This window comes from Musa acuminata, chromosome BXJ2-3 (assembly GCF_036884655.1).
Source record: "Musa acuminata AAA Group cultivar baxijiao chromosome BXJ2-3, Cavendish_Baxijiao_AAA, whole genome shotgun sequence".
Lineage (NCBI taxonomy): Eukaryota > Viridiplantae > Streptophyta > Magnoliopsida > Zingiberales > Musaceae > Musa > Musa acuminata.
Genome location: NC_088340.1, coordinates 41936719 through 41949914, shown reverse-complemented (window position 1 = coordinate 41949914; position 13196 = coordinate 41936719). Strand labels below are relative to the sequence as shown.

Below are 13196 nucleotides of genomic sequence, written 5' to 3'. Positions count from 1 at the left end.
AAATATGATGTTTTGTGATCTTGGTGTAAAACATTTGGCTGGTCCAAAGAACTAGCAGCCCATGTGTAGGGATTCTTGACTTCTTACCTCACTGTCATTTAGGAGTAGCAGGTGGCAAAAATCTTGCAAGCAATTCCATATGCAATGTCATATGAGCCCCAAGGCTTTCTAAGTGCATGATCATTCATTAGTTCAATCATCCTCCAAGTAGCAGATATTAGCCACTTAAGTTAGCACAAACAGTGGCAAAGTAACACTCAGGACACTAAATGAATCATTGTGAAGGTAAAATGATCACCAAGAAATTTCTTTCCAACTTTCCTGAATGCTGTAATGACAAGCATAAAATAAAAAGTCTGCTCATGGAAATGGCTGATGCAAGACACAACCTGATGACTAAAACCGGGGAAACTTACACCGCGAATAATCAATAAAACTTAACATAATTTGAACAAAACAGACCAGATGGAGGGAATGAAATGGTTTTTCAGGATCTGTCATGTTGAATTTACTCGAGTAACACCGGAAGGCGAAAAATGAGTGACAATATTCTTCAAAGAATCATTGGAGATCTCAGCTTAGGTAATCAAGCCATCCTCCTTACAAAAATATTCAAACTTAATTCACAAAAAGGAAAGACACATAAAGCTGTACAATCGAACCCAAGAATAGTAAACGGCATCTCTAAAGATCCATCATACAACATCATTTGGGATATTGCAAATGCCAACAACCAACAAACAAATTCTGGAGTTGACTTGACATATATAATTAGCTTTCTTTAATCACAACATACTTTATCAGCTAAACTGGTATCACATCAATTTTTGAAGTGTTCTCACATCTCAACACAATTCCTTCAAGGCTTGCTGGAAGTATACACTTAGCCCACTGGCACCCAGTAGAAAATGACTCGGAAGGTGGAACTATCATCAGAACATTGTCATTCCTTTTGACAACCCCCATCACACTAACTGTGCTGCCCTCTTTGATGTAGCTGCAGGAGGGAACATTTAATGGTTAACAAACAGAAATCTGTGGGAAATTTGTTATATGCTAGTGTGTGATCATCAATCCTTGCTTAAAACTACAAAAACATACTTTTACACAGCACTCCTGGCACCAACGTTAGATCTAGATCAAATATGGGCTCATAACATCTTGCTTCTACATTTCAATTCTGCTGAAAATAATATGTATATCCACAAGATAGAAAGATAAAAAAACATAATCTCCAACTAATTACCCTTCTTTCAGCTGCATCACACAATCCCCGTGAGAAAGGTTCCTTTTCCGCAACCATCTGAGATATTCTGGAGACAAGTCCTTTTCTGAGTTGATGTCAATAACAATAGACTCATCAACATATGGGGTTACCCTAGCACCATCACCAGTTTTTACCAAAGCTCTTAACCCAGATTGGAAATCAGAGATATAAAAGTCGACCACATTCCTCTGCCAAAGTTTCAAATAGTTTAATCAGAAATCTCAGAACAAGATCAAAATAAACATAAGCATATGCAATTATTTGTGACAAATTGCTGAATATCTTTTCATGCCATGAGCAAAATTCATTAGTTCAACCGATCTCTAGTTCACCTATTACTAGAGTGGCTTACCTCCAATGACCTCAATCCCCAAGTAAAACGATGATGCTGGGAATTGGCAGTCTTCGAGTCCAAGCCCCTGTATTCATATAAGCTAGTAGATGTGTACACACATCTAGGAACCTTGTGGAATGATGACTCAAGAGGGACATTGCCACATGTAACAACCTGCATGAAAGTTTAATTCTATCAACTTGGAAGAGGCCTCAACAGTCTTGAAAGCATAAAATGACTATAAGAAACATCTTTGCAAAGAACCAACTAGTATATATTTCATCCTCAAAAGTCATTGCACTAGATAATAGAAACGAATTTGGGGAAGAATCCACATCTAAAATGCTCTATAATGTCAATTAAAAACCCTCAAGCTAAACCAAGCAATTAGTAATCTTCAATGCTACATAAGACACTAAATACATATTAACAAATTTGCACGTTCCAAAAGTCAAACATATTTTGATAGAATATTTGGATCAAAGTCAGTCAAATCATTCATAAGCAGGTTAAAAAGAATATGTATAGTGAACTGCAATGCTATGCATATGGTTCTTCTATAGTAAAATTCATGTAATGAGACCAAGTATCTTAGTGAATATAGTCTCAACCATTTTCGTCCCATATTACTGATAAAACAAGTTATGCTTCTATGCAAAGCTACATACCCCAGAGACTTTTACGTATTGCCCGTCTTTTGCAGTTCTCAGCTCGGCATCAGGATAACGAGCAATGAATCCTATCATCGCTTGCCTTCCATAACAAATATTCCAAATACAAAGTGCAGCAACAACTCCAAATATAACTAGAATAACTATGAGAAGTATGGCATTGTGAACAGCACCAAGAATGAAGCCACCGGCAATAAACCCCATTATGAACAACAAACCCACACACCACAAGAACAGTTTGGGCAAGCTCCCACTAAATGAATAGCCATCATCCTGGCTGAGCTTCGTAACAGCCTGGTTATGAACAATAAAGGTGCTATGCAGCTTCATAGATCCAGCAGATTCCAGAGGGCCAGATACTTTTCGAGGCGCACCTGATGAGTTAAGAGGCCCAGATGAAATTGGCCCAGATGTGATAAGCCCTGTAGCTGGAAGCACCGGTGGAAGCGGACCAGAATTCTGGCGAGCCATTGGGATGACCCCTCCAGATTGAGGACCAGATGACTTCTTAACAACTTCCCCATGTTTAAGTGGCCCAGAATTAGACTTCTGTCTGTTGGAGCCTCCAGTTACTAGTGAAGGACCGGAACCAGGAACTGCAGAAGAGAGTGAACCAGAATAGCTAGACCGGCTAGAGGAATTAGGCATGATAGGGCCTGACTGGGAAGCAGCACCTCCAAAAGATGTACTCTTAAGAGGAACATTAAGAGGTCCAGATTTTCTGGACTTCTCCACATGCAGATCAAACATCTTTCCAAGCTCTCCTGATTTTTTTATATCTCCACCTGTATATGGCATGGCTGCGGAGCTCATTGATAGAGGTTTTTCTTTTGGTGGCTCAGGCTGGCCTGAAACATACAATCCATTGCTGAGTTGATGTGATAGAAATCTGGAACCCATCGAGTTTTGGCAAGCTGGCTCCACTATTTCTCGACAAACCAACGAAAAACTAGTAAAATCCACAGAGATCAATAATGAGTTGTAACAACTGGCACTGTGAGGCCAAAATTGCAACCAAAGCACAGGACAACAATTTACTTTCAATCAGCCTGTTGACAGGACAAATGAACCATGTTAGGTATCATGAATGGATATCAAAACATGATAAGACTGCAAATGCAAGAACATGATTGATAGACTTGGTCTGAATTTCAAAGTTATAAAATACTTGGTAACATTTCACAGTAATTACAGCAAGCATAATCATAGACCCATGTCTCATGAATAGAGGATCAGGTTTTTCTTATCATAATTTCTATATTAATTTCCAAATAATAGAAAATTTGTAGGTAATAAGCATAATTATCAAGCCTTATCTGGAAAATATGGGATCATCATTTTGTTGATTTTTTCTAGTTAAATTTTCGAGTAATACAATTTTTCCATGTAGATACTTCCAGGTTCTTTCTGACAAAGCCATCCAGAATATCGTAGGTCTGTTCCTCATCATCAACGAACTTCTATTACATATAGCATTAGTGGTTCCTGAATGTGTTTAAGATCTATTATTTGACACTAATACCATTGTGGTGCCACTAGTTCATTGTATCTTGGTGTAAAGAATGTTGCCAGGATTGCATATTCATGTTTCCCCCACCATTATTATTATGGCACATCCTAGTTGGTAGCCTCCACAGATTGATTATTAATCCCAAGCCTTGACAGAAGTGGAGCGTCAAAATTGGTTTTAGTACAGATTTTGGGAGGACATCAAATTTGGTCCAAAATGAGAATTCCAAACTAAACACACATTGTATGGTTTTTCCAATTAAGCTCGAAATACTCATGTCAAGTTCAACATGTTTAAGCATATATATACATATACATGCATACATGTATATGTTCTGCAAATCCAGAACAGAAACATGTCAGAATCGCAGTCATCCATATCAAAACCTAAAATAGTCGAAGACGTTGCTGCTCTCATATACTCATTTCTACAAGAATGTGATTAGCAAGTGGACAAAAACAGATCAAAGCATTATAGTCATCACGTCAACAAAGATACTTTTGCGATCAGACTCATTCCTATAAATGATAGAGATGAGGAGACACTAAAGTAGTGGGAGCATAAACAGACAACCAATTTGGAACAAGAATTTAACATGAACTGCAAATCAGGAAAGAAACAGCTCAAAAGAAACTAAGTAAGCAGCAAATCGTACATCGGTTTATAGCAACAAATTCATTTGTACGATCTGCCATCATAAAAGCAACAAAATCATGTCAATGTTATTAACATGTCATGTCATTTATTAAGCAGAACAATAAGGCACAAGCCAAGCCTGGGAGATACGGATACGATAATCCTAATATGCAACTCAAATGGAGAAAAATGCTCAGTTGACACCAAACTCAAATGGAGGACGCAATCCTCAATTTGCAGCGAAATATACTCCCATGTGGTTGTTTATGCAACTTATGGCAGAAACCGAAAAGCACATAGACCAGAGCAGTGAAGCAGATTCATAAACATCAAAGGAAAATGTCTGCGGAGTAACATCTCAATGACTATGAAAAATATGGCAGAAGAAATGCATGATCCTGCAGTCACATCTCGGATACAATCGAAAGCACTGAAGTTGGCCAATATGCTTTCTAAAGAGTGCCACTAATTCCGAAGACCAAGTCCTCCAAAATCAAGGATCAGATATCTAACAGGCAGATCAAATGCTATAAACTCCAATCTCCGTTGAAACTCAAACTTCCATCGGACATCCAGTATCACCAACAGGACTACGCCAAAAGATTGTCCTTTCTTACAAATTTGAACAGATCCAGCCCTGGACGATCCTAAAATTGGAGACGAAAGTGCTAAGAAACACACATTTTTTCATCTCATCAACATTGTTTTCGATGAAAACCGAACATTCCTACACAACTGACCTCAAACAAGCAACCATAAACCAGATCGAAGGCAAAATGTAGCAACCAACACTGGGACGAAACAAAACCTTTCCACTACCTCGAGACAGAACCAGCAAATCTAAGCATCTAATAAGCAATCGACTCGACCGCCGCCTAATTCCGCGACGTTGCCTCCACGGAACGAAGCCCAGATCAAGGTCAAGCAAGCGACAAAAGCACATTCGAATCCACCAAGAGAAAACGAAACAGGCAGGACCAACACCCACGATAGCGACCGGAACCCGCTAAAAGAACGGACTTTTACGCTCCCATTCGCTCAGATCTACAACCGCAACGAAGAGACGCACCCCGCAACTTCCTTGTTGTCGGCACCAACTGGCAGCCACACTCCCAGACTGAAGACCCCGAAGCCCGCACGAAAAGATTCGACTTTTAAGGCGACAGGGAAGAAGATGGATCTCTACAAACCTGCGAGGCTAGTAACAGACTTGCGATCGATGGAGTTGAGGTTGTCGGCCGATCAAACGAGGCACTCAATGCGCTTAAGCTGCTAAGGATCGACCTACACAGAGAGAGAGAGAGAGAGAGAGAGAGAGAGAGAGAGAGACGGAGGAAGCAATCGATCTCGACTGAGCTCTCACGCGTACCCAACAGAAACCTGCAAATAAACGGAGAGAGAAAAGGTGAACAAATAATAATAATATTATTATTATTAATGGGAAGTGTGGGAGCTCACACTTCAATGTAGTAACTGTTCCAACCTTTCCGCTACACAGTATTAACACCCGTCAATAAAATAAGAAAAATATATTATGTAATATAATATAAAAACTTAGGAGATTATTATTTACATTCTCTTCTTTTTATTTACAAACCTATATTAAGAACTTCAAATATTTTTAAATTATTCTTTCATAAATAAACATAAATATCCTCAATTTATAATTTAGTTCGAATAAAATATTTTTACTCTTATATATAATTATTTTTTCTCATTCCATTATTCTTCTTCTCTTTCTTCTCTTTTTAATTATGGAAGGTGATATAAAATAATAGAAAAAAGATAGATGATGAAATAGGACAAACTGAAGATGAGAAATAGTTTTAAATATTTATTATAATAAATTAATTTTTTAGGGTTATATTTATTATAATAAAGGGTTTGACAACAGTGATGAAACACAGAACTCAACACAATCATTTGAAGAAAATTGCATTTATTTGAAGCCTAATCTGCCTCATCCTTTCTGTCAATTATTGAGAATCACAAGCTTGCTATTTAGAATTATCAGTTGTATTGGAACTTTTCTCTTTCTCCAGTCAACACCATTGTAGTTGGTAAGTAATAAGAATGCACCACACTGATGCATGTAACTCGAGACTGATTCTATATCTCATCTATCAAGATTTCCACTTTGTTTCAGATGATTGATGTCTTCTTAGGCAAAAGAGAAGCAGAATTTTTGTGCTTACGAGTGTTTTGCAGTATGAATGTTTCTTATTGCATTGCTGAAAGTAAACTTGGATATGGTAGGTGATTAATGGGTATCTGTGTTTCCTTGACATTAACATGAATCATGAAGGGAGAAATCATTTCAGTTTCATCATCTTAGGTGTATTCAGAAGAACAAATCAGAAAACTACTACTTCGTCTGGTACAGCTACATCAGATATTTGACTGACTCACAGGTCTGCATCTTAGTTCTACAGTAATTCCACAACACATGATCTGTGTGTTCCTCGCCGATTGCCCCAAGTTGGAGTCTCTACCGGAAGGCCTGAGTCGTCATGCCACCTGCTTGACCACTTTGCACTTAGAGAACGTCGGCGCTCTCAAGTGCATCAGGGGTTTCCCTTCGTTCAGGAACTTGAGGGTATGTGGTGAATCAGTTTTGGAGATCGTCACCGATCTCCCTGAACTGGAGGTGTTGCAGTTGGAGAGGTGGCGGCATGTTCCATCTTTACCCGAGTGGCTACGGGGAGGTCTCCCATGCTTGACTGCGCTCCAGAGTCTGGACATAGAATGCAGCAATCAACTGCTCCGCAGGTGCCTCCAAAAGGACGCGAAGGACTGGTCCAAGATCAAACACCTTCCGATTGTTTACATCAAACAGTACTACACCTTGGAGACTAGCCTAGTCGATGACGATGAAGACGAAGACGTGGCTGTCGAAGATGATGATGATTGGGGAACAGGCAACATCACCCTGCTTTTGCGATGTGTGGCGATAACATTTCTAACGTGGTGGAATATACCGAACATATGCAACAGAGTGCACTGATATCATCATATTAGTAGTTGTAGTAGAAGAAATATACAGATCGGAGGGAAGCGGGCACTAAAGATGCAGTAGTAGTATGTACATTGCAGGCAAGTATATGCAACAGAGACAGAAAGAAAGCCAAAATAGTTTCATCACCATATCATAGGAATTTAGTATGAGTCGCAACCAACCTCTCGATCTGCACTTCTTCTCAAATGTCTCGGACTTTCCTTGGACAGCTCCATTTGCAATGATCATATTAGACATTGACTGCCAATTACATCGTGAATGATGCCGATCTCCCTGCCATAAGCAGGAAGAGATAATTGTGAGTTGCCACTCCAAAACCAGAAGACGTTAGACGGTGGAGACGTGAGCATGAAAGGTAAGTTACCTCAAAGCTCATTGATGTCTTCTTCTTCAGCAGCAGCAGCAGCAGCAGCATCAGCATCGACTAGGTTTGTGTCGAAGGTGCAGGAATGCTTGATGTAGTTTATATAATTGCCTCGGCCATCTTTGCTGGAAAAAATTGGAAAGTGTTTGATCATGGGCCAGTCTGCGCCATTTTGGAGGCATCTGCGGAGGAGTTGGGTGGTTCCGAACACGTCCAGTCTCTGGAGCGTGGTGAAGCATGCAGGGCAAGCCGCCAACCACTCTGGTAAATGATTGTATGGAAACCAATAGCCGCCCAACTTCAAGACCTCCACTGCAGGGAGATCATCAACAATCTCCAGATCTGATTCACCAATTATACTCAGTTGTTTCACAGAAGGGAAACCTCTGATGGACTTGAGAGCACACACATCCCACAGATTCAATGTGGTTAAGCAGGTTGCCTGTCGGATCAGGCCTTCCGGTAGAGACTTCAACTTGGGGCAATTTAAGAGGACCAATTTGTCGAGGCGACGCATAGCAAAGCCTTCTGCTACCCAATCCCACACTTCCATGTTAGTCATATTCGTGAGTTCCAGGTGCCTTAGTTTCGGAAACAACGAAGGAGGAGGAGAAGAAGAAGAAGAAGAAGGGCGCTTTGAATTCCGTTCCCGTTCATGACCAGTAGCAGCAGCTTCACACCCAAAAAATTCCGGTCCGATGGTGGTCACTGCACGTGCACCTCGTATGTGAAGAAACTCCAAACTGGGGAGCTTTCCTAGCGGTGGAAGCAGTGGCCAATGATCGCAGCCAGTTAGTTCCAAGCGTATTATGTTTGGAAGAAGCGAACTGATGCTTGCAGCCGCCATCCAGCTGGGGTACCGGAGGCCGAAGAAATTCTCTAACCTGAGCCAAACAACTGATGATGGTGGATGAAGTGCCACATCCAACACCTTGTCGATTCTTTCAATCTCTTCCTCCGTGTGACCATCGGATGTCGGTGTGTATGAGCACTCTAAATATAGATTCTTCAGTTTTTGTTTACCCTTTAAGACGCTCGTATCTCTTCCCGGTTCAGCTTCCAGCCACACCCTCTCCAACCTGTGAATGGAGAGGTCTCTGAGCTCCTTGAGGCCGCATAATGCTTCCAATGGGCACATACCATTACCCGTGTTCACGATGAATCCTCGGAGTTCATTGAGGTGCTTCATCCTTTTTATTCCATATGGAAAGCTCTCCAGCCGTGTACCTCTACAATCGAGTGTCCTTAGATTGACTAGCCTATCTATACCCTGAGGGATCTGTGTCAACTGCTCACATCCTAAAAGGATCAAAAACTGCAAATTCATCAGATTGCATATGCTTTCTGGAAGCTCCGTTACAAGGCTCGAAGACACATTCAGGTATCTCAAGTGTATCAAATTTCCGATGTAGTGTGGTAGGCTCTCAATTTTTGTGTACATAAGACGTAGGACTCTAAGTCGCACAAAGTTCTTCAAATAATCATCTATATTCTTCACATGGCGACTTTTTCTCTCCACCAACAATGTCCTCACCGACTCATGTTGCTTGGTCAAACTGACGATATGCTGGATGTCCGTGGTTTCAGTGGCCACAATCGACAACCGACGCAGCTTCATCGAGGCGGCACCACTTCTCCACTCGTTTTGCACGTCACTAATGAACAAGCTCTCATCTCTCGATAGGAAATGGCCGAGAGATCTCAGCAGGTCATGCATCTTGGAATATTCATCGTGGTCCAGACTGAAAGGTTGCAGCGATTGTAGAAGGCTCCTACGAAGTAGCTCTATGTAATATTGCTCCCCTGTTTCCTCCAAACTGACATCTCCTCGTGCTTCGACAAACCCCTCAGCTATCCATAATCTGACGATGTCAGACCTGCGAAACTCAAAATCTTCTTGGAACAAGGTGCAGTAGAGAAAGCATTGCTTGAGATGGGACGGCAGGTCTTGGTAGCTCAGATACAGTGCTCCGTGCACACCTTCGGGAAGCCCGGTCCGTGACCATGCGGCGCTGCGGAGAACTTCCTCCCACGCACTTCTGTTGAGTCCTCTGTCGCGGAGGACCCCTCCGATGGCCTTGATGGCCAGGGGAAGCCCTCCACATTTCTCAACAATCTTCATGCCTGTGTCCTTGAGATCTTGGGCATCCCTTTCCTCCTCTGCATTCATCGTCGCCTTCTTGCACAGGAGCGACCAGCCATCCTCCGGAGGCAGCAGCTTCATCTCGTGGACGTGGGCCGCCTTCATTTGCCTCGCGATCCCTGCGTTTCTGGTAGTCACCAGCACTCTGCTCCCTGCTGCGCCTCCCTGCAAAGGATTGCGGAGCAAGTCGTCCCAGATCAGAGCATCCCAAACATCATCCAGCACCAGCAAGAACTTGCTCCCTCTCAGGAGACCCTCCACCAGGGGTTCCAGCTGACTCCTGCTCTGTTCTCTATTATATTTTCCACCAGCACCTTCAATGATATTTCCGAGGAGATCCGTCTCGCTGAACTCATGGGACACGCACACCCAGATGGTGGTGCGGAAGCTGGCTTTGATTTTACCATCATTGAACACCTTCTGAGCGAAGGTGGTCTTTCCGATGCCGCCGATCCCCACAATTGCCACCACCACCACGTTCTTACTCGGATCTGGCTTTGTCAGCTGCTCCACCAGTGCCTCGGTGTCCTCCTCCAGCCGCTCGCCAACCATGTCAGACTCCATCACGGGGGAAGTTATGCGACTAACTCGAGGAACCACCCTTCGTTCCGCCGCAGACACATGGAGTTGCAACTTGGACCTTCGGGCCGAGATCGTTTCCAGCCGATCGTTGAGATCCTTGATTTTGACGCCCACCTCATGTCTGAACTTGACCTCGCGAAAGCAAGCAAAGATGGGAAATCCGCACAAGGTGGACGGCTTCGGATCGGACTCACGAGGAGTCCACCTATGGGCCTCCATCCGGCACTCGTCGAGGAGGTCGTCGGCGTCGTACATGAAGTCCTTGAGCTCCGTCAGCCAGTCGTTGACGTCGTCGTCCTCGATCCGCCGCTTCTCGGCGACGCGAAGGACAGAGTGGATGTTGCGGAGAGATCGTTGGAGGTTTTGGATCTCCCCGGGGACGCCCAACAGCAAGTCCACCTCCTCTTTAGCCATGTCCTTCAACGTACCGACCAGCCCGGAGATGAAGGCATCAAGAACAACGGCCATCTTTGATCACAGAGTGGGAGTGGGAGTACTGTGCCTCTCTCTTCTAAGTCTTTGTGTCAGCCAAGACAAAGGTATATATATATATATATATATATATATATATATATATATATATATATATATATATATATATATATATATATATATATATATATATATATATATATATATATACATATATATATACATATACGTATGTATATGTATACATATACGTATGTATATGTATACATATACGTATGTATGTACATGTATACATATACGTATGTATGTACATGTATACATATACATATATATGATAGGGGTAAAAAATTGATTTGACATAACACCCCGGATTTGACGTAATACACCCCCACGTCGGACACCCTGGGCGGCACACTGTCCCAGAACGAGCATTAACAACGACACGACACGCACCCACACCCACCGTACCCGAACAACCTCCTCGGCTAACCCCTCGTTGTCGGTCGAGGCAGGCGAAGGCGCTTGCTGACACCCCCCATACCCTGCGGCAGCTCGCCCTTCCACGCGACGTCCACGACGACGACAGATGCCGTCAGAGGTACGACCCTGCCCCGGCAGGATGGCACATCAGGTAACATCAAACCCACTTATAAATACCCCCTGGCTCCCAACGGGCAAGGGGGGGAGAACTCACTCAAAAACTCCTCTCCGTCATCACTGACTTGATCGTCGGAGGGGTCGGGCCGAGCATCCGACCCAACCTGTGTGCAGGTACTCGACCGCCGTTGAATCCACTTGGCGTTGCAGAACTTTCCAGCCTGATCCCCTGCATCAGCCACCGCAACATCCCAAGGGGAGCCACGTCTGATCCCAGCCATTTGGAGCCCGGAACCAGCCGCGTCGACCCCGAGGTCACGGCTAAAAAAGTTACCGTAACAGATTGGCGCTAGAGGAAGGGCCTTCCAAATGTCAGGTGATCAGAGAATCCACCTCGGCGGATCCTCAACTGCTGAGCTCCCCGCCTTGGGGGAGCATCCCCCACGTGATGAAACCCATGACGAACGCCCCGCGGCGGCATCAGAACGCTACGGGCGACTGTTCAATGACCCAGGCTTGTCGCCCCCCGGCGGCGCACCCGCCGGCCTGTCGCAAGTGTCACCCAAGGCCTTTCATGACCTCGCCCACCAAGTCTGGACCCTGACAAGCATGGTCCAGACCATCATCCCGATCGTCTCCCAGCGGACCCCTCCGCACGCGACCCGGCTCTCACCACAACGGGAGACCCCTGTCCAGACTCGCGCACCACTTCCTGAGCTCCTCATCTCACTTCAAAACCCCGTAGCTCGGCCCGGGATCCGAGAAGCAGAAGAAACGGCGAGCCGTCCCGAGCCCGAGGCTCCGACCGCCGATTCGACAAATGCCCTACGGACTCAACTGCGCCTCGTCAGTCAAAGGCTTGACGAGGTACAACAGGAGGTTCGCAAGTCAAGGGGAGAGCTCGGGACGGACGGGCACCAAGGATTTCGAGCTTAACTTCCTGGCATACGCTCGACCAAAGCCGTCCATGGCGTTGCTCCTGGGGCTCAACCAGAAGGAGGACGAACCCCTCTCCCATTTTGTGAATCGATTTACGACGCAAATCCGTGGATTGTCGGATGCTCACCCCTCTCTCTTAATGTAGGCCTTCATGACTGGCCTGCGGCCCTCCAGGTTCTTCTGGTCGCTCGTGGAGCGGCCCCCCGCCGCGGTCCCCGAGATGCTCCAGCGTGCCAGTCAGTTTATCGCCGCGGAAACCTGGATGGCGGGAAAGCGTGAGGAGCACAAAAAGGTCAAGTCAGAGCCGCCCCGACAGCAACAACCCGCCGCCTCCCGGCGAAAGTTGGACAGACCTGACCTGAGGCCTCCTCTTCCCGCCTTGAATTCCTCCCGGACTGAAATATTCCTACACGAGAGGGGAAAGGGGCTGCTCAGGGACCCTCACCCGATGAAGAACCCGCGGGAGCTCGTAGACCGTTCGAAGTATTGCCGATTCCATCGACAACATGGGCACGACACTGAGCAGTGCTACGAGTTGAAGAGACAAATCGAGGAGCTCATCCTCAGGGGTCATCTCGGCCAGTACCTCCGGCCGAACAAAGAGAAGTCGCCTCGCCCAGAGGGCCCCGTCGAGCGACACATTGATGTGATAGCCGGGGGCCCCGCATCCGGAGGAGGTTCCATGTCGGGCCGAAAGGCGTATGC

The 13196-nt window shown here is 44.8% G+C and overlaps 2 protein-coding genes across 5 annotated transcripts; both read right to left on the bottom strand.

The window, feature by feature from the left end:
• Nucleotides 1-528: 528 nt before the first annotated feature.
• On the bottom strand, nucleotides 529-5798 carry LOC103980022 (uncharacterized membrane protein At1g16860). Of its 3 annotated transcripts, none has more exons than XM_009396311.3 (5): nucleotides 5609-5798; nucleotides 2270-3321; nucleotides 1620-1775; nucleotides 1247-1455; nucleotides 529-997 (listed from the first exon to the last, which is right to left on the bottom strand). In XM_009396311.3, the coding sequence occupies exons 2-5, from the start codon at nucleotides 3170-3172 to the stop codon at nucleotides 805-807; spliced, it is 1461 nt and encodes a 486-aa protein (XP_009394586.2). In that variant the 5' UTR covers nucleotides 3173-3321; nucleotides 5609-5798; the 3' UTR covers nucleotides 529-804. The 3 variants fall into 3 exon arrangements, with proteins under 3 accessions (XP_009394586.2, XP_018678369.2, XP_018678370.2); XM_018822824.2 differs by lacking the exon at nucleotides 5609-5798 and adding an exon at nucleotides 5227-5576; XM_018822825.2 differs by lacking the exon at nucleotides 5609-5798 and adding an exon at nucleotides 5238-5576.
• A 961-nt stretch (nucleotides 5799-6759) lies between these two features.
• LOC135608365 (putative disease resistance protein RGA3) lies at nucleotides 6760-11024 on the bottom strand. Of its 2 annotated transcripts, XR_010485498.1 has the most exons (3): nucleotides 7799-11024; nucleotides 7263-7707; nucleotides 6760-7152 (listed from the first exon to the last, which is right to left on the bottom strand). XR_010485498.1 is itself a non-coding variant. In XM_065101173.1 (2 exons), exon 1 carries the CDS (start codon nucleotides 10989-10991, stop codon nucleotides 7800-7802), a length of 3192 nt encoding a protein of 1063 aa, XP_064957245.1. In that variant the 5' UTR covers nucleotides 10992-11024; the 3' UTR covers nucleotides 6760-7707; nucleotide 7799. The 2 variants fall into 2 exon arrangements, 1 of the variants encoding a protein (XP_064957245.1); XM_065101173.1 differs by having other exon boundaries at nucleotides 6760-7707.
• Nucleotides 11025-13196: the final 2172 nt, after the last annotated feature.

What these genes read in the sequence shown, in the direction of transcription:
- LOC103980022 (XM_009396311.3), bottom strand. Translation starts at nt 3,172, where the DNA reads ATGGGTTCCAGATTTCTATCACATCAACTCAGCAATGGATTGTATGTT. An exon ending in AATACGTAAAAGTCTCTGGG is followed by an intron (nt 1,776 to 2,269) that starts GTATGTAGCTTT and finishes ACTTTCATGCAG; the next exon opens with GTTGTTACATGTGGCAATGT. An exon ending in GTGATGCAGCTGAAAGAAGG is followed by an intron (nt 998 to 1,246) that starts GTAATTAGTTGG and finishes TCCCTCCTGCAG; the next exon opens with CTACATCAAAGAGGGCAGCA.
- LOC135608365 (XM_065101173.1), bottom strand. Translation starts at nt 10,991, where the DNA reads ATGGCCGTTGTTCTTGATGCCTTCATCTCCGGGCTGGTCGGTACGTTG.